At 53.6% G+C, this 19,914-nt stretch overlaps 1 protein-coding gene and 1 non-coding gene across 13 annotated transcripts in view; both read left to right on the plus strand.

The window, feature by feature from the left end:
* LOC127039351 (zinc finger protein OZF-like) overlaps positions 1-19,914 on the plus strand; it is a 1,232,974-nt gene that overhangs the window by 165,834 nt on the left and 1,047,226 nt on the right. For 8 of the 12 annotated variants that reach the window (XM_050932910.1, XM_050932908.1, XM_050932909.1 and 5 more), the window contains 2 exons: positions 6,707-6,795; positions 12,720-12,846. The exons of 1 other annotated variant lie outside the window; for it this stretch is intronic. In XM_050932910.1, coding sequence (XP_050788867.1) covers positions 6,715-6,795; positions 12,720-12,846 — 208 coding nt within the window. In that variant the 5' untranslated portion in view covers positions 6,707-6,714. The remainder of the gene's footprint in view (positions 1-6,706; positions 6,796-12,719; positions 12,847-19,914) is intronic. 3 more of the 12 variants (XM_050932911.1, XM_050932914.1, XM_050932912.1) reach the window with 2 other exon arrangements.
* On the plus strand, positions 780-861 carry TRNAS-GCU (transfer RNA serine (anticodon GCU)). Its single transcript has one exon. It is a non-coding gene; the product is annotated as a tRNA-Ser (tRNA).

Below are 19,914 nucleotides of genomic sequence, written 5' to 3' on the forward strand. Positions count from 1 at the left end.
CACTAGTTCTCCCTTTCCCTGGGCTTTGGCATCACTAGCCCCTGCTTAGCGAGTAGGGTTCATTGGTCCCCATAATGTGGGGTGTGACTCCTAGGGGGACACAGGAACAATCATGGGGGCACCTCAGGGCCTGAGCCAGCCCCCATGGAGGGCAGAGAGGAAGCACCACTCAGCCCCACTCTGTCCCAGCTCTTCCCCAACCCCATCCTCAGCCTGAGACTCTGGCTCTCAGCCCGGCATCGACCCCTCTACCCCTGTCCGCACCGCTCTCCCCAGCAAGCAACAGCCCCACTCCTCCCAGCCCCGGTTCTTGACCGTGGCTTCCGAGGGGCCACAGCCATGGCTAAGAGGGCACAATGTGAAATGTTTGGGGACCACTGTTTTAGGGTGACATCCTCAATCACTTCTCTGCAGTCCAGTAAAAGCTATTCCTCACTCACCTACCCCCCCATCAGGACGGACTAGGTATGTTCTGCTGCCCTTCACTCATACAGGAAGGAGAATAACATTTCATTCCACTCAATCCTAAAGTGATTTGTAACCCACCACCATCCCAAACTGGTCATTTTGGGGAAGCGGCCCCATCATACTGCATAGCTAGGCAGAGTAGGTGTGTCTATGCAAACAGAGTCTGTTCCACAAGTCTTTCCCCAGCTCCTCACTAGATGTAAGGGAGGAGCTCATTCAGCCCCTGCTTCCACTTAGTATTGGGAAACTCCTTAGTGTCCCTATCTCTGCCAGCCTTAGATTTATTCTCCTGTCCCTTTCCTGACAGCTCAGATGAGGTGACCGAGTGGTTAAGGTGATGGACTGCTAATCTATTGTGCTCTGTACACATGGGTTCAAATCCCATCCTCATCAGAGGCATTTAGTCTTTGCCCTCTTTTATAGACAACCATCTCCCCCTTTGGTACAATAACAGCTCTAGCAATGTTGCTTCCTGCAAAGAAAAGCTTTCTGAGAAACTCAGACCCCCCATTGCTTTAAATTAAATGTCTAAATCCCACATTTCTAAATTGTTTTTCTCTACTCCTGTATTTCTTGGCTTTTCTCTCAAAAGGGTACATCCTCATAATCTCCCCCAAACACCCTAGGACCTGCCCAGATAATTAAAATACCCCCATCTTGAGCAAGGCGACAACAGTGAACCAGAGCTAGTGTCCAGGCCAAGCTGTTCTGAAGGAGGCAACTCCAACATTTTCTCCCTGTTTCCTTTGGAAAAGTCTGACTGGGAAAAGAAAATCCCCCAAATTGAAAATTTTCTGCTGAAAAACCCATACTAGTCTGTTTGAGGACTTTGAATGTATTATTATTATTTTCTTCTGATTTCTGAATCCGTTTTGTCCTCTAGATGTTTCCAGCTGTTGAGTTGTGGGGGAGAGAGGCCAAGTCATGATGTCTCTACCCCTCTTTCATAGTTTTTTCCAACTTTCTGGAAAGCTCCTTTGGTAGGATGTGAGTCAAGCAGTGTCCATTGTCGCTGTGCTATCTCGGAGAAGTCTGCATTGTACATGGTTCCTGGGATAGTCCTTGGGAGTGTGGATCCCTTTAATGGGCCAGCAGCGAGTCTGGCTCCTCCATTGTTGCACCTCAAAGGCTGGTGATGGGCATTTCCCAACCTTATACCATATCTCAGTAACACACACAGAGCAAACTTCATAACTTCCCAACCAATGCTGCACACACAGTCCAACACAATATTAATGTTCAACAGATCAAGACTTTTGAAATGATACCTCAGCAGGCAGACTTTGTACAAACCGTGTCATCATTATATGAGAGTAGTGAATATGGGGCTTCCAGGGTTCTGCTTTGAGTACTGCATGCCACATCCGGGCTGACGTTGCAATGGAGACGTACCCTTAGAGTTCATCTCTCCTGGGATAAAGATGGCAGGATGGCCGGCCTGGGTCATATGGCTTGGGCCCATGGAGCTATAGGTGAGGGGCTAAAAAATGTGGTGCAGATATTTGTGTTCACACTGAAGCCTGGGTTCAGAAACCCTCACCCCTCCTGGGGTCTCAGAGGTTGGGCTCAAGCCCATCTGTCTGCACTGTAATTTTATAGTCTTGCAGCCCAAGCCCCATAATCCTGAGTCACCTGACCTGGGCTTTGAGACAGGTGCCCTGGGTGTTTTAATCTCAGTGTAGACATAACATTAGGATACGTCTCCAGTGCAATGAAACACCACGGCTGGCCCGTGTCGGATTAATCCAGGATAGCGGCTTGGGCTGTAAAGTTACATTGTACGTGTCTTGGCTCAGGCTCGGTCCCCTTCTCTAGGAGCCCAGAAGGTTGGGAGGGAGTTTAGCGAATGGAAATGGTAAAACCGCAGTGAATTATTACCCTGAACTCATGGTATTTCTCCATCGGTCTGTCTCCTTTGGGGCAGGGAGAAAAACACGTCCTGCTGCATTCGTTATTTCAAAGGCTAGTTTAGGATTTTCATTCTCACCCACGGTGCACAAAGCAGGACTCAATCCTCAGTGTAAATAAACAAGCTACCAACACATCAGGGATTCCAATTAAAGAGGCAGGTTTTCTCTGGGCAGTGAGATTTTTCAAGGAGTTGGTGGCTCCTTTATTTCCTCACCCTGGAGTAAACTCAGCTTTTTATTCTATCCTTGATGATTCATGGAATAACAGTAGCAGCCTGAAGGAAGAGGAGAGTGAATATCTCATTGCCAGGGGTGAAGGTGGCCACGTCCTCTCTGTTTGACCATTGCCATTGCAGGAGGGAAGGTTTCAATGGAATTGAATGCCCTGGCTCAGACAAGTGACACAGAAAGATTTTGCTGTTCATGGATCCATGCAAAGGAAATTGTGTGTCTGTGTGAAAATGGAAAGGGAAATGAAACACCCACATGGTGGCTCCTAAGGCAGAAGGGAACCTTATAGGATTAGAATAGGATAAATTCTCAAGCAGCATGTTTCTTACTTTGCCCATCTGTCAATTTTGATTATTATCAATGGAAATATTTTGCCATTGGGTTGTGCGTTTACACAGAAACTGACATTTGCCAACAAATAAGTATTTCTTCCAAGCCTGCCTAGTCTGCCGATGTGGAGTTCAGAAGGACAGAGTCACTCTTCCTCATCCCCATACCAGGCCTAAGCTCTCCATGCTGCCCACTTTCCACAATGCTGGGACCCATCCCTGATCTCCCCTCAGATCTCTGCTCCCCATGCCCACTTCTGGGATCCCCTCCCCACTCTGTCCAAATACCATGCTTTTAGGATCCTTCCCCCTTGCCCTTCCTCCCTTCTGAGCAAAAGTTCTGCACTATTCCCACAGTGGGAATTGAACCCCAGGCCACCTAACTGAAAACAGGAATCCAGATCACTAGACCACATGGGACTGGGACTGTGCTGTTGGTCTACTAATCCAACCCCTCATGAGAGCAGCAGCGCCACCCAGCAGGGACTGCACACAGGGCTGCATTGACCCTTCAGGTGCCGAGGTTTTCCCTCTGTCTTTTCCCAGTGCCTGTGATCAGGAAAGAGACATCAGGGCTCCCAGGTGCTGCACAGACCATGACTGAGATAGGGACCCCATGTTGCGCTAGGTGCTGTACAATCCCTGGCCAACACTGGGACACCCAGGAGGTTCCCCTCAATTTCCCTGAGCCTCTGCTGCCCAACTTCTTCTGACTCCCTCTGGATCACCCCCCCCCCCGCAAAAAATCCACCTTTCCAAACAGTCCTCCTTTCCCTGCCCCCTGATTTTGCTTGCACACCCTGGGACCATCTCCTCTCTTCCTCCCTCCCCTCCCCCCAAGGTGAGCAGAGATGGAGGCAACTTCCGCCACTGGAGACAACCCCAGCGAGCGCTGCAGCCCACCCCGGGGGGAGGAGGTGTGCAAACACAGGAGGGGACCAGCTGGGAGTAGGGGGTGCTGGGAAGAAGGGGGCAGGAGAACAAAGCCCAGAGCCCGGGGGTGGGGCAGCTCCTGGGGGTGGGGCTTTGGCACAGAGGCGGGGCAGGGCAGCTTCTAGGGGTGGGGCTCTGGCACAGCCCGGGGGCGGGGCAGCTCCTGGGGGCGGGGCTCTGGCACAGCCCGGGGGCGGGGCAGCTCCTAGGGGTGGGGCTCTGGCTCAGCTCAGGGGCGGGGCAGCTCCTGAGGGCGGGGCTCTGCACATTGTGACGCGGAGCCCGGGCTGAGCAGCTGCTCCCTGGTTCTCCACGTGCTGCCAGCAGTGCTGGAGCCGCCTGAGCCGGAGCGGAGCCGCTGTTCTCAGCTGCAGCCAGGATCTGCCCCCGGCCCCGCTGGGATCCAAGTGGGGACAGAGAATGAGACACGGGGGTTCCTCTTGGGGTGGCTTGCGGGGGCGGGAGGGGAGGGGAGAAGCCGGAGCAGCAGGTGGGGGAAGGGTGGGTGGACAGGCGGGGGGTTGGATATTCTCTGTGCAGCCAGGAAAGTCCAGGAGGAGAGTGTGTGTGGGAGTGTCCTGGGCATAGGCGTGCGCGTGGGTGAGCCCTGGCACCCCAGTGCCCTGAGCTCCGGCTAGGAAGGCTGCTCCTCTCCCTCCCGTGGAGGCTCCGGGGGAAGGGGAGAAGGCTGCGGCAACTGCAAGCTGGTGCTCAGCCCCCCCCCCCGCTTCCCTGGGGCTGCCCTGCACCTCTCGAGCTGATAGCTCTGCCATGGCCTCCGCGTGAATCGCTGCTCCCTGCCCGCCAGGCTCGGCTCCGGCCACAGTAGCATCCGGTGCCCCAGGGAGCCCGGCTAGGCTGGAACTGGGGACAGTGGGAGGTTGGGGGGAGGAGAAGCTCCAGATACCGGCAGGGGGTGGGGGGAGAGGAGCTGAGCTGGAGTGGGGGAGGAGAAGCCCTGGACTGGGCTGGAGCCACGATGAAGGTGGCGGGGAGGAGAAGCCCCGGGCCCCTGCAGGAGCTGCAATGGGAGGGAGGGAGGGGGAGAAGTGCCAAGCTGGGGCAGGGGAGGAGAAGCCACTCCGGGTTCAGAGGTGGGGGGCAGAAGCTGAGACCCCAGCTGGAGCTGCACTGGGGGGGATGGAGGGGGAGAGGAGCCACCCTGGGGCAGGGAGGAGAAGCCCTGGACCCTGGCAGAAGATGTGGGTCTGAAGTCCCTGGCTCGGGAGCCCGAGCCACCTTAGTGGCAGAAGTTGCAAGGCTGAAGCCCTGACCCCACTCTGTGTGCAGCTGCCCTGAGCCCCTCTCGCTTCCATCCCCCCTGTGAGGCTGGCTACCACTCTCCTGCTGTGGAGAAATTCAGCCCAAATCTCCCCATGTTGGGATCTCCATTTCCCCCCCGTCACCCAGCCATGAATGGATTTAGCCCAGGAGACAGGATCAGCATTGGCCCCATTTAGCAGGTGGGCTCTAGGGCACAAAGAGGTGCAGTGACTTTCCCAAGGCTAAGCAGGGAGTCTGTGGCAGAGCAGAGACTCAAACCCAGAACACCTGAGCCTGAGTTCTGTGCCTTAACCACAAGGCAACCTTCCCACCGAAGGAGAGGGAACCTCCTCTGCCACTTTGAGGGTGTGGGTGGGAGCAGCCACTGGACAGAGCTGCCAGGATGTGGGGAGGGGGGTTTGGATAGTTGGGGAGGGTGATTAGTGGGTGAGGGGGTCTCTGGAGGGGGTGGTCATGGGACAAGGAGCAGGGGGGTTGGATGGGTTGAGGGCTCAGGGGGTCTTGTCGGGGGCAGGGAGCGGTTGGATGAGGCATGGGAGTCCCGGTGCTCTGTCTGGGGGTGGGAATGTGGATAAGGGTCAGGGGGACAGGTAGGGGGTAGAGTCCTAGGAAGGCAGTTACAGTGGGGAGGGGCTCTCAGGAGAGGGAAGTCAGGGGACAAGGAGCCGGGAAGCTTAGATAGGGGGATGGGTCCTGGAGAGCAGTTAGGGACAGGGTCCCAGGAGGGGGAAGTCAGGGGACAAGGAGCAGGGGCAGTTCCAGGGGGGGCAGGAAGTGGGAGGCAGTGAATGGGGTGGGGCTCCCTGGGTGCACACCTTAATGAAATGTGCTGCGCTCGCCTATGTTAATGAGGGTGAGCTACTTGCATCCTTTTCCTGTTTGTGCAATTTCTTTCCGTTTCAAAACCTGATAACAATTCTCTCTAGTTCTTCCCCTTCTCTCCCCTCCCCACATGTGGCTAGAAAATCCAAGGAGATTCCCTCGTTTTCCCTACAATTATTGACTCTGGTCTCTTATTTTGCCCTATTTTCTCTGTAGTTGTCCAATTGCCATTTCAGTTCTGCTCAGCTTTGGAATGTGAACCCAGCCCATTTTATCTGCAGCAATTTGTCCTTGGTTAGGTGGAATTTGCTGTCCTGTGTCATTCCCCCAATGGGAGTGGTGGTTAGTAGGTGCTGGTTGGGGGAGCACACAGACATGGCTGCCTCTGGCTGGGAGATGGGGTGGTTGATCTCTGCCATAAGCCAGACATGGCTGAACAGAGAGAAAGGGGGGAGCCAGTGTCCCTATGGAGCCTGCCCAGCCCCTTTGCTTCTGCTCCTTTCTAGCATTTTGTACAGAGATTTTGTTACTGGGGAGGCTGAAAAATCTCCCTGTGGGCTTAGCCTGGCAGGAGGGGCAGGTCTCCCCTGCAATAAAGAGATGGAGCATGTTCCCAGCATGGCAGAATCTAGGCTGTGTCTGTGCAGGGAAAGATCCTGGGGGAATCGTGATGTGACATGAACTAAAGCCTGTTCTGAGACCTCCACATTTCCCTTCTCGCCCTGCCAGGCTGCAGGATGTCGTCCATGTTTCGCTCCAGCTCATCCCATCCTCCCATGGGACAGGGAAGGGAAACGACTACGGAGGAGCCAGTTCAGGTAGGGATTATCGGTGGAGGGGGCTGGTGGGTTCCTGCTGGAGGGGAGGGACAGCAAATATACAGGAGGTGGGAGGTTTGGGCAGTCTGGTTTGGAGGTTGGAGTTTGCCAAAAAATTCCCAGGGTGGAGAATGGGGGGAGGCCAGGGTGTGGCAAACCTCTTGGGACTGGTTTAATATGCAGCTTCCATTCTAGGACCAGACCCATGAGGTTAGAGGGTGGAAATGCTCCAATTTGTGGGACAGGAAACAACCCCCCTAGGTGGGGCTAAGAAAACGGACCAGACTCCCAGGGCTGGAGCCCAACCTGATTAACCAGCGACTGCTGTGATTTGTGAGGGGGCACCCACCAGTGAGGCTTTTTCTTTCTAAGGCCCCTAACGTGCTATAAAAACTCCACTGCCCTGCATATGCCTGGTTCTCTGCATATAAAAGCCAGGGCTGGCGTTTGGGGTAGCAACCAGGGCAATTGCCTGCGGCCCCATGTGACAGGCCCCCCGCAAAGCTAATTGTTCAAGCTTTGGCTTCAGCCCCTGGTGGCAGGGCTCATGGCCCCAGGCTTCGGCCCCAGGCAGTGAGGTTTGGGCTTTCTGCCCTGGGCCCAAGAGAGTCTAACACGGGCCCTGCTTGGAGGACCCCTGAAACCTGCTCGCAGCCCCCCAGAGGTCCAGGGACCCTTGGTTGAGAGCCACGGCCTTAGGGGATGTGCCCCTGCCCCATACCCAGCTCCAGGGCTGGCCTTAGAGAAAATGGCGGCTTGGGTGAACTTGTATTTTGGTGCCCCCCATCGCCCTGGCCCTCACAGGCTCCCCACCATCACATCCAGACCCCGATGCCTCCCTCTAGTGCTTAATCTGTATTGAAAGAGGCGCCAGAGCTCAGCCCTGGCACAAATTCAGCACTGGCAGGGCGGCCTCCCAGCGGCGGCTGCTGGCCGAGCGCCCAGCTCTGAAGGCAATGGCACCACCAGCAGCAGCCCAGAAGTGAGGGTGGCCTGGTGTGTGGGGTATTGTGCAGCCTTTTATTGTATGTAAAGTGCAATTTGTAATGCGGCATTGCACCGCCGCGGGGTCGGCTCTGGTGGGGACAGTGTCAAGCTTCACAGAGTGAAAGTCGCCTCTGCTACTTGCTTCAAATGTACACTCTCTAGGAGCACACACAGAGCAAGGGTAGTGACCACACAGACATTCACAAGTACAAGGTCTGGTCAGTTTTACAAGTTTTATTAAAGTTACAGTTAAGGCTAGGAATACCCAGGCATGTAGACCAGGGGTCGGCAACCTTTCAGAAGCAATGTGCCGAGTCTTCATGTATTCACTCTCATTTAAGGTTTGGCGTGCCGGTCATACATTTTAATGTTTTTTAGAAGGTTTCTCTCTATAACTCTATGTATTATATAACTAAACTGGTGTTGTATTGTAAAATAATCAGGGTTTTCAAAATATTTAAGAAGCTTCATTTAAAATGAAATTAAAATGTTGATCTTACGCTGCCGGCCCGCTCAGCCCGCTGCTGGTCTGGGGTTCTGTTCACCTAGGCCGGCAGCGGCCTGAGCGAGGCCTGCGGCCGGGGACCCCGGCTGGCAAGGGTCCGTCAGCCAGAAACCCAGACCGGCAGTGGGCTGTGCGGGGCTGGCGGCCAGGACCCAGAGGGCTGGGGGCAGAGGGCTGGAGTCAGGGCTGAGGGTTGGGTAGGTGAGGAGGTGTAGGTGTCAGGACAGAGGGGGCGCTGAGTATGGGTGGGGGTGCCAGAGTCAGGGCTAGGCTTGCGGGTTGAGGGGGTGAGGGGATGAAGGAGTCACGCAGAGGGCTGGGTATGTATGAGGAAGGTACAGGGCTTGGGGCAGGGGCCTGGGGAGGGTGCGGGGCTCAGGGCAGAGGGCGTGGTGTGTGTGGGAGGGGTCACGACTCAGGGGAGAGTGCTGGGTGACTGCCCCCCTAACAACTCTCAACCCCGCTGCTCCTTGTCCCCTGAGCATCCTCTCCTGGGACCCCACCCCCTATCTAAGCCTCCCTGTTCCTTGTCCCCAGACTGGACTCTACCTCCTACCTGTCCCCTGACTGCCCCAACTCTTATCCACAGCCCTGTCCCCAGCCAGACCCCCGGGACTCCCATGCCTATCCATCCACTCCCTGCCCCCTGACAGGACCCCCAGAACTCCCAATCCATCCAGCCCCCCAACTCCCTGCCTGCCCTAACCCCTTTCCACACCCCTGCCTCCTGACAGGACCCCCAGAACTCCCAACTCATACAACTCTCCCACTCCTTGTCCCCTGACCACCCCCTTCAGAGACCCCCCCACCCTAACTTCCCCCCCCAGGACCCTCCTTGCTCCCAGTCCCCTGACCCCTATCCACCCCCTGCCCCCTCACAAACCCTGGGACTCCCATGCCCCATCCGACCCCCCCATCCAACCCACCCTGCTCCCTGTTCCCTAACTGCCCCCACCCCTTACCCAACCCCCCAGCTCCGGACCCCTTACCATGAGGCTCCACACAGAGCTGGATACGCTGCTCCGTAGGAGCACACAATCCCACCCCTCCGGGTGAGCGGGGAGCATATCTGCCCCCCTGCAGAGCCAAACGCTGCCCTCGGGAGCGCACAGCCCCAAGCCCCAGAGTGCTGCGCACAGTGGCAGGGCTCCAGGGGAGGGGAGAAGGCAGGAGAGGGGCAGGCAGCTTGCTGCGCTCGGCCCCGAAGCGCAGAACCCACGGCTTGCCGTGCCGGGAGAGTGGGGCCATTTGCCTACCCCGTGCGCACGGCTATGCTTCTGCTCCCTGCCTCCGTGGGGGAAATGGAGACAGAGGAGAGCGCGCCAGGCTGGGCAGGATTTTTAGTGGCATGCTGGAGTCCTGGCAGGCTCCAGTGTGCCATTAAAAATTGGCTCGCGTGCTGTCTTTGGCACACGTGCCATAGGTTGCCGACCCCTGATATAGACATTCTATAAAGACGTGTGCAAAAGTTACAACTCTGCTTCTACTCACATCCTGAACAATAGTATTAGGGTCTGATGTGTCTCTCGTGGAATGATCATCAGTGGAGGGATGGTTCCGTAGGGAGCTCAATTTTCCTGCTCTGGGCACCCCCTTTTTATAATATGGTTCTGATTATACCTCATTAGCATTGACGCACCACCTGTATCCTGTGGTTAAAGGCACCTCTGTTTCCAAATGTGCCTTACAGAATTTTCTTATTTAAAATTAATCTTCTGGCTAATTGTTCACCCTGTTACCACTTGGTACCTCTTCTCCCATCATCTTAGGGCATCAGGTTATTTCTCGGCCATTTACTTCTGTCAGCGTTTCTTAGCTCCAAGGCCTAAAATAGCAAAGCTAAAATCTTTCAGGTCTCAGCCTACAGGCCTTGTGTTTCAACCCTATTTACTTAGATACCGAGTACATGATTATTCTTACTACATACCGATAGATCGATTCCCTATTTAGCATACAGTGATTCTGTATGACATAACGTGTTAGTTATTTATAACACCACACAGTAAATGAACAGTAAACTAAAATCACTGGCTGTCATTCCGACCCTTACTCCTACACTGCTGCTGTGGCTTGTGGTGCCCGGCGCTCTGCCTGCAGCTCACGACGGGCTTTGTGCTCTCACACGGAGGCTGCATCTTGCTAGAGCCCCAGATACCCTGCAGCTCTGTGGCTGCTCCTGGCTCACCAGGGGCCATTTCAGATTTTGTGGAGAGGGGCAACTTTAATTGTGATCTCAGGGGCTACTGAGGCACCTGAAAACTGTAGCGTTTTTTACAGAAAATAACTTAGAAATTCACTGATGAGCAGTGTATCTCATTGTTATGTAAAGAAAGATAAATATATACTGACTCCAATTACAGCCACATATTAAATTTAAGAGTAAATTTAGAACAATCAGGAGATAACACAGCAAGATATTCCCATCCCAAGCCTTGAGGTATCAGTTCTGGAGCTTTAATGCAGGTATCAGAAACACATGTTTGATACTTTGCACCCTCTCTTTAGCAGAGATAAATAAATATAGAGAAAGGAAGCAGATTTTACTGAACAGACACACTCTGTGTTACTGCCGCCATCTCCTCTATTTTAGTCAATTGTTTTTCACTCCACTGAAAACATATTTACTTAATTTACATATGTGATTAAGGTTTTTTCTCTTTTATTAAGAACGGGAATTTATTTTCTAGTTATTTTGGCATTTATGTTTACTGATCACAATCATGTATGTGACACTAACATTTGACTCCATCTTTGCTATTACTATCGTACTTGGAACTGCATTTATTTTCATAGGAATTTTAAGTTACTTTCTAGATATAACTGTACCATGAAGTTTGGGGGAGACAGTTCCCTGCATCTCCCCCACTTCCTGCCATTCACTCTGACTCTCAGCCAGCCAGTAAAACAGAAGGTTTATTAGATGACAGGAACACAGTCCAAACCAGAGCTTGTAGGTACAGACAACAGGACCCCTTGGTCAGGTCCATCTTGGGGTAGGGGGTAGGGAGCCAGACTCAGTTCCCCAGCCAACTCCAAACTGAAAAATCCCCTCCAGCCGTCTTTTCCAGCCACACCCCCGGCTCCTCCTCCAGCCTTTGTCCAATTTCCATTGCAGAAGGTGTCACGTGGTCTCATCACCCCCTTGGGCTCAGGTTACATGCTCAGCTATTGTCCCTCAAGTGACGTCACACCCTGGTATCCTATCCCCAATGCAGACAGTCCCAGTAAAACTCCCCCACAACTTCCCCAGGTCAATCCTCCCCACTCCCTGCTTCATCACAGACTAAAAATACAATCTGAAGATAAGTGATCTTCATCTGCACAGTGTCTGAAGTTTTGAGTTTAGCTAATTTTTTTCAATCAAGCCCTGCTAAGGTAAGTACAAGCAAAATGTACAGTCTGTTGTTTGCTAGTAGCATTTTAAATAATGAATGACAAAGCACAATACAGTAATAACAGTAATAATGATAATTACTGCAGCCAGGACAGGTGAGGCATTTTAGAACTCGTTACTCAAAGAACTGAATTTAAGCACAGGAGAGAAATAAAATGATGAAATGCACAGACCAGTTAAAAAGCTAAACTAACAGCACTGTCATCCTGACCGAATGTGAAAGAATAAAATTACAGAGACTATATGTACTTCTTGCATTTTGACAGGAAGTAAAAAGAAGTAATAACAGTAATTGAAGTGTCTGTTGTGGGGTGTGTATGTGTGTGTTGGGGGAGGGTGAGACACAGCCTGCTGTCACTTCCAGCACAGCGGCACTCACTAGTCTGAAGGCTCGTTCACACAGCAGCAGGGGCCAGCAGCTCCCACTCCTGACCCAGAGGCAGCAGCACAGAATCTTATCCCCCCACCTCAGCTCAGCTCAGCAGATACTGGGCACAGAGGCAGCAGGGTGAGGCCACCCCGACATCAGCAACCCCGCCTGCGCAGCTCACAGGAGGCTCCTGGGAGCAGCTTGGCAGGGGCAGCGCCAACTGGCAGGAGGGGGCAGGGCCGCAGGAACAGTTGTAGGGCAGACAGCTGAAGAGAAGTGGGGAGAGGAGAGACAGGACACTCCTGCTGAAGGAACCCCCTCAGCAAGGTCCCCCTGCACCGTCATGTAGTCTGCTCCCCACTAAGTCTGGCCCTGTCCAGCTCTTCACAATGAGAACAGTGTTGGGCTCCCTGCCAGCAAACTCTCCCTGCACCCTGCTAGGGCCTCCATCTCCTGTATCTGTCTGTGGCTAGTAGGGGGGTGATGGATCTGCTGGGAGAGACAAGGGGCTCTCGCTTCGTCCCCTCACCCTGGCGTTTCCTGACTGCTCTGAGCGGGGTGCGGGTGGGACTCTGACTGTGAGCCACCCAGAGCTTCCATTTGATTGGCTCATGTCCCCCATGAGTGTGGGGCACCAGGTGCTGAGTGTTGGACTCTTGCTCTTTCAGGGGCCGGTGACCTTCGAGGAGGTGGCTGTGTATTCCCCCAGAGAAGAAGGGGCTCTGCTGCACCCCACTCAGAGAGCCCTCTACAGGCATTTCATGCAGGAGAACTATGAGACGGTGATCTCGCTGGGTAAGGAGTCCTGTCCCCTGGGTTATTAGAAGCTGTGGGGTCTCTGAAGAACCTGAGTAGTAATAACTTTATACCTTTATTCATCATCCAAGTTTTGACCAGTTTCCTTGCCCTCCTTTTTTTGCCTTATCTCCCACCCACTAGAATAATTTTTAGAAATTTGTCATCAGTCGTTCTGAAATTGCATTTAATGTATCCTTATTGGCTACATTAATAACTACATTAATAACTGGTTTTTTAAAATTAATTTATAAAATTATAAATAAATAAAAAATAAAAATGTTTTTAAAATTATTAAAAATTCAGTCTTTTTAAGAGGAAAATATGCCTCTTGTAGAATTCTAAACTGAGTAAATAGGTGTGTGACGGACGCATGGCTTGTATGACAGTCAGATGAGCTCCTCTTTCAATAGAAGTAAGTATAATGTTGCCATTCAAGAGCCCAACGGTGAAAGGAGACCAGAGCCGTGTGAGAGGAGGAGAGGAAGGGGAGAGTAGCTAATTCTGGGGTGCCAGGACATGGGGAGGGTGTGTGCAGGGTTAGAGCTAAGAAGGAGGTAGTAAGAGACGAGGAGGGAACACAAGAAACTCCCAAGGTGGCGGGAGGTGGTGCCGGCTGAGAGTAATGAGACGAAGAGGAGGGGTGTGTGGAGGAGGGGCACCCAGGAAGTGGGCTGGGTGGGTCAGTGGGAGGGAGGAGAAGTTTGGGGATCTAGAGCTGTGGGGGATCCCAGACCTTTAACCCCAAATCCCTACTCAAACTTTGTTGCTTTTGAGCCTGCACTCCAGTTTTCTTTCTGTTCAGTTTCACTTCATTATACGTTTCCTCCTCCAATACTATTTTTCCTCTTCGCCACCCTCTCCCACTCATTACCTCCCTCCCCATATAACCTCCCCATCTCTATGCACAGCGACCCTAGCCACCGATTCTGAGTCCTTGCTGCGTTCCTCCCTCCCGTAGCACTATCACTGCGCAGGCTCCAATGTTGATGATATCACAGGATGGTAATGTAGCCTGTACAATTTTTGCACCTATAAGATTACATGTTGGGGTACAACTTGCCTTTGTACATGGCTCCTCAAACTTAACTGAGAAGATGGAATTTGGTGAAACAAACAGAAACTTGATTTCATACAGACAGTTATAATTGAAATTATAGGCAAGGATCAATACACGTAACAATTAGACTAAGATCAGTACAGTAAAGAGGGTCTTGCACTGTGCATACTTTCAAGTTATGAACACCATTGGAAACAAAGGTCTAGGGGCAAGGGAGGCCATCAGAAGGGAGTCCCTGCTTCAGTTTACACTGTCTCAGGGACCCGACAAAATGAAAAAAATAGTCACTAGGAGAGGTAATTTATCCACTTCCTTATGGTAATAGGTTGGCTGTATACCGTATCTGCTCCTTTACTCTGATTACAGGAATGTCAATAGCTGCCCCAACCCATATGTGGTCTTTGGGAAGTCCATCATTTAGCATCAAGCCTTAATACTCATGATTTACATCACTTAGTTATTAATAATTCCAGTATATAAATGCGTCCAACTGCTGAGATAGTGCATAGCAACCTAATTGCTAAAGCCTGCCCCAAACCTCCTTCTTTCAGAATCCTGTGGCGTATTGCACCTGTTTGTAGTTACTCCTTAATGTGGCAAAATGAAGTTGCAAAATATCTGACCTGGGATTCTCTCCTTAGGCCTGTTCAGGTAAATCCCAGACTTCAGCATAACTTCCCCACAAAGCCTCCACCTAATACAAGGCCCTTAACTGTAGCAAACTTAATAACCCATTTATCTATGTTCACCTCCTTGCCCCTCCACGCATGTTCCAAGCTAATAAGCAATACTCAGATAATGTTTACCTCTAGTGAGCATAAAATTACCCAAATGACATGGGAGTAAGTCATTGATGACAAAAACCGGTCAGGGTCAACGGGAGTGAGAGTTTGGAGAGAGTCCTCTGTCCTTCTCTCCCCATCTGCAGCAGCCGCAAGCTGTCTTCCCTCCAGGCTCTTTGGATCTCTGAGCCTGTCCCTCCTGAGGTTGCGTGGCCCAGTTCTTGTTTCTTACAGTCACCTTTTCCGGAAGAATTAGAGGCTGTTGCTCCTGAGTTTTAGTGTTTAATTCCCCAGCTTTCTTCACACACTGGGGGAGTTTAATTCTCCCTCCCATTACACCTGAGTCACTGGATTTCCTAATTCCCCAAAATGTCCTTTTACAATGTCACAATTCAGGGGTAGCTAAGCCTTTGATCTGCCTCCATGGTCTGCTCAAGGAATGGCCCCTCAGGTATCAGGCCTCTAGCCAGCCCCTCTTTATGGGCAGGGACCCACATGCGTCTCCTTTTTGACCAGTGTGTGAGGATTGCAGCTTGTCCTCCACTGTGTTTGCTGGACTAACTTCCAGTTCCTGTGCTTTGCTTTCTCTCCAGGGGCTGTGAGCAATGTGTGTGAGATAGAGGTGGGACTTTTGGTGATACTTGTATGATGCCAATACACACCTCAGTTTCCTGCTGTGATTGGTATTGCTATGATTGTAAAGAGCAGGAGACGTGAGGTGTGTTGTCACATAGCTGTGATGGGGTGATATGACTGGGTCATTAAGGACTGTCTGGGACCAACTTACATCAGTGGAATACCCAACAGAGACAAGGAAATAATTGTCACCTATCCATGGGAGGATCTCCACTTAGCTGAGTGAAGCATCCATGGACTTGTTATGCTCTTGGGAAGAGGAAGAACTGGGCTTGCAGATGCAGGGAGCTCTACCAGAGCGAAGACAAATGGACAGGCAAAGTGAGAGGAAACAAAACAGTTCTTCTTCGAGTGATTGCTCATATCCATTCCAGTTAGGTGTGTGCGCCGTGCGTGCACGTTCGTCGGAAACTTTTTACCCTAGCAACTCCAGTGGGCCGGCAGGTTGCCCCCTAAGTGGCGCCACCATGGTGCTCGATATATACCCCTGCCGGCCCACCCGCTCCTCAGTTCCTTCTTACCTCCGTGTCGGTCGTTGGAACTGTGGAGTGCGGGTTTGCTGTCCTCCATGTCCCTAGCTCTCCTTCGCTTTTATGGTATCATAGTTGTAGTTAGTTGTAAATAGTTATAGAAGTATAGTTAGTTAATTGTTGTTTCTAATATAGTTGTATACTTATTAGCGGGTTTGGGCTGTAGCCCTTCCCGGCACCCGGCACCGCGCCCATGCCTGGTTCGCTGGGGTTTAAGCAATGCACGGCCTGTAAAAAGCCGATGCCGACCGGCGATCCCCCCGACGCTTGCCTAAAGTGCCTGGGGGAATCGCACATTTCAGACAAGTGCCGCATTTGTAAGGCTTTTAAGCCTAGGACAAAAAAGGAGAGGGACCAGAGATTAAGGACTCTCCTAATGGAAGCGGCACTTAACCCGGTAACCTTGACACAGAGCGTCGCCTCTATGCCGGCACCGGAAAGACACTCCAGCACCGTCCTTCCCCGGCACCGGGACCCGAAACAAGGCCCTCGAAGTCTGCGACTCCATCCAGGCAGACTCGAGCGGAGCTCCCGGCGCCTTACCTCGGCCACGGCACCACCAGCAGGGATCCCGTCGACTCCGGGCCCTGAAGGTCCATCGAGTCCGGTCCCTACTAGCTCCCCCGTAAGATCTGGGGTTGAGCTATTGGTCCCGTTGACGCCAGAGACTTTCGCTTCGGCACAGGACCTGATTGCTCTTACGGAGCCTACCCAGCCTCAACCCCCAGTACCCCCGGTGCGGGTTGTATCCAGAGGCAAGCCGGCGATGATGCGAGCGCCGTCTCCGGACTCACCCAGCCGGAACTGATAGCTGTCGAGGTCCCAAAACCATGGACGCTCTCGCTCCCGGCGCTGCTCGCAGCACCGGCACCGCTCCCCTCGGTGGTACCAGTCGCACTCGCGGCGCCGGTCATCCTCCAAACAGTCCCGGTCTGGATCAAGTCACCGCTACCGGCACCGGGACTCTAGGAGCCGTTCCCGTCGGCAATCAGCTCCCCGGTCGACCTCTCGGCACCGAGCTGGTGGCAGGTCCCGGTCCCGGTTGACCTCCCGGCACCGTGTCGGTGGCAGGTCCCAGTCCCGATCCCGGCACCGAGTCAGAGGCAGATCCCGGTCCCGATCCCGGCACCGGTATGATTCCCGGTACCGGTCCCCGGCACCGAGAACATCTTCGGCATCAGGACTAAGGGATCCCTACGAGCCGCATTCGGCCCCTCCATGGCCTTCCAGACAGCCGTCTGTCTCCTCACAGACAGACAGTGTATATGCGCTAGGCACAGACAGCCACGCGGCCCTCTTTCAGGACCCTCCTCCGCAGGACCAGGGACTGCAGCAGTCAGGGTTCTGGACACCCTAGGCGTACCACCAAGCCCAGGGCCCTCAACAACTTCCTCCTCAGCCTGCGACAGCTGAGCGCAGGGCACCAGAGGCATTGCTGTCTCATCCCCCTCCCTCTCCGGAAGGGGAGGACAGGTCCAACCAGCAGGACCCTGAGCTCCCTCCGGAGTCAGAGGCACGGGTTCAGACAGAGCCCCCCATGGACGCTCTTTTGCCAGGGGTCTCCTCATCGTCCTCTCCCGATGAGGCAGTGGCAGGCACATCTTCCACCAGCCCTCCCCCACTCGACCTCAGGGCGCACCAGGACCTCCTCAGGCGCGTAGCACAGAACTTAAACCTGCAAGCTGAGGAGGTCTCCGAGATCGAAGATCCCGTGGTGAGCATCCTCTCGGCAGATGCTCCCACCAATGTCGCCCTGCCCTTTATTAGGACTATCCAGGCCAACGCCAATACCATCTGGCAGTCGCCGGCCTCCATCCCTCCTGCTGCACGCGGCGTGGAGCGTAAATACATGGCTCCCTCCCAGGGGTTATGAGTACCTCCATGTTCACCCGACACCGTGCTCCCTCGTAGTGCAGTCGGTGAACGAGAGGGAGCATCACAGACAAGAGGCTCCAGCACCCAAGTCCAAGGAGGCGAGGCGTATGGACCTCCTAGGCCGCAAGGTCTATTCGGCGGGTGCCCTCCAGCTCAGGGTCTCCAACCAACAAGCCCTCCTTAGCCGCTACGCCTATAACTCCTGGGTGGCAGCGGATAAGTTTAAGGAGCTGTTGCCACAGGATGCACGTCAAGAATTTGCGGCAATTCTTGACGAGGGCAAGAAGGTCGCAAGGACTTCGTTGCAGGCCTCCTTGGATGCAGCAGACTCGGCCGCTCGAACCCTCGCCTCAGGGGTTACAATGCGCCGCATCTCCTGGCTTCAGGTTTCTGGCCTTCTACTGGAGCTCCAATATACCATCTAGGACCTCCCGTTCGAAGGTCAGGGCCTGTTCTCGGAGAAGACAGACCCCAGGCTAAAAAGTCTGAAGGACAATCGGGTCATCATGCGCTCCCTAGGGATGCACACGCCCGGGACATAGCGCAGACCCTTCCGGCCGCAACAACAGCAGCAGCGCCGGCCGTATCCCCAGTTCCGCCAGCGGCAGGACCTCAATAGGTGCCGTGGCAGAAATGGCAGGCGCAGACAGTCGGGCAACCAAGGGGGGCAGAACCCGGGCTCCTCCAAAGGCCCACCTGGGCCCAAACCTTCGTTTTGAAGGTGCGCCCGAGGGCGCGGTACCAGTTTCCCTCACGGATCCTTCCACCCCGTTTTCCAACCGCCTTTCGTTTTTCCTCCAGGCGTGGACCCAAATAACATCCGACCGCTGGGTCTTACGCACTGTGCAGATGGGAAACCGTCTGCAGTTTACTTCTTACCCTCCCTCCCGCCCCCCACCCTCGTCCCTCTTCAGGGGTCCCTCTCACGAGCAATTCCTCCGCCAGGAGGTGCAGACACTCCTCGACAAAGGAGCCATAGAGGCGGTTCCGGAGAACGAGAAGGGCAAGGGGTTTTATTCCCGCTACTTTCTGATCCTCAAGGCCAAGGGAGGCCTCAGACCTATCCTCGACCTGCGGGAACTCAACAAACATATGGTGAGGTTGAAGTTCTGCATGGTATCCCTGGGGACCATTATCCCATCTCTGGATCCTGGAGACTGGTACACTGCCCTCGACATGCAGGACGCTTATTTTCATATCGCCATATTGCCGCAACACAGACGTTTCCTTCGGTTCGTGGTCGACCGCCATCATTACCAATTTGCAGTCCTCCCGTTTGGCCTCTCCATGGCCCTGAGGGTATTCACAAAATGCATGGCAGTCGTCGTCGCATATCTTCGGCGCAGTCGCATTCACGTGTTCCCTTACCTTGACGACTGGCTGATTCGAGGCACATCAGAGCTGCAGGTTCGCAACCACATCCACAGGATCAGCAGACTCTTTGCTACCTTGGGCCTCATTATCAACGTGGACAAGTCCACTCTGCTCCCCACGCAGAGGATAGAGTTAATCGGTGCCATTCTGGACTCCACCTTGGTCAGGACCCTTCTGTCGTTGCCCAGGTTCCAGTCACTGTCAGACATCATTTGACGCTTGCAGGCGGCCCCCCTGACCTCTATAAGGACATGCCTAACCCTCTTAGGCCACATGGCGGCCTGCACATTTGTGACAGGATATGCGTGGCTCCTCATGAGGCCCCTCCAATCTTGGGTCATCACGCAGTACCGGCTGACCAGACATTCACTGGACACAGTTATCACCATCCCCCAGGGAGTACTGGATTCCCTCCGGTGGTGGCTAGACCAGTCCGTCGTGTGTGCGGGGCTCCCGTTTCATCCGCCCAACCCTCGCTATCCCTAACAACGGATGCCTCAGACCTGGGCTGGGGGGCCCACCTCAGAACCCTGAGGACACAGAGCCTGTGGTCCCCTCAGGAAGTGGACCTCCACATCAACATACGGGAGTTGAGAGCGGTCCGTCTTGCTTGTCAAGCGTTCTCCCATCAGCTTCGAGGTCGCTGTGTCGCGGTATTCACCGACAACACGACGACCATGTACTATGTCAACAAGCAGGGCGGCACGAGATCCTCTCCCCTATGTCAGGAGGCGATGCGGCTCTGGGACTTTTGTATAGTCCCCTCCATTCACCTCACAGCTTCCTTCCTCCCTGGAGTACGGAACACGCT

The sequence above is a fragment of the Gopherus flavomarginatus genome, chromosome 23 (genome assembly GCF_025201925.1).
Source record: "Gopherus flavomarginatus isolate rGopFla2 chromosome 23, rGopFla2.mat.asm, whole genome shotgun sequence".
Classification (NCBI taxonomy): domain Eukaryota; kingdom Metazoa; phylum Chordata; order Testudines; family Testudinidae; genus Gopherus; species Gopherus flavomarginatus.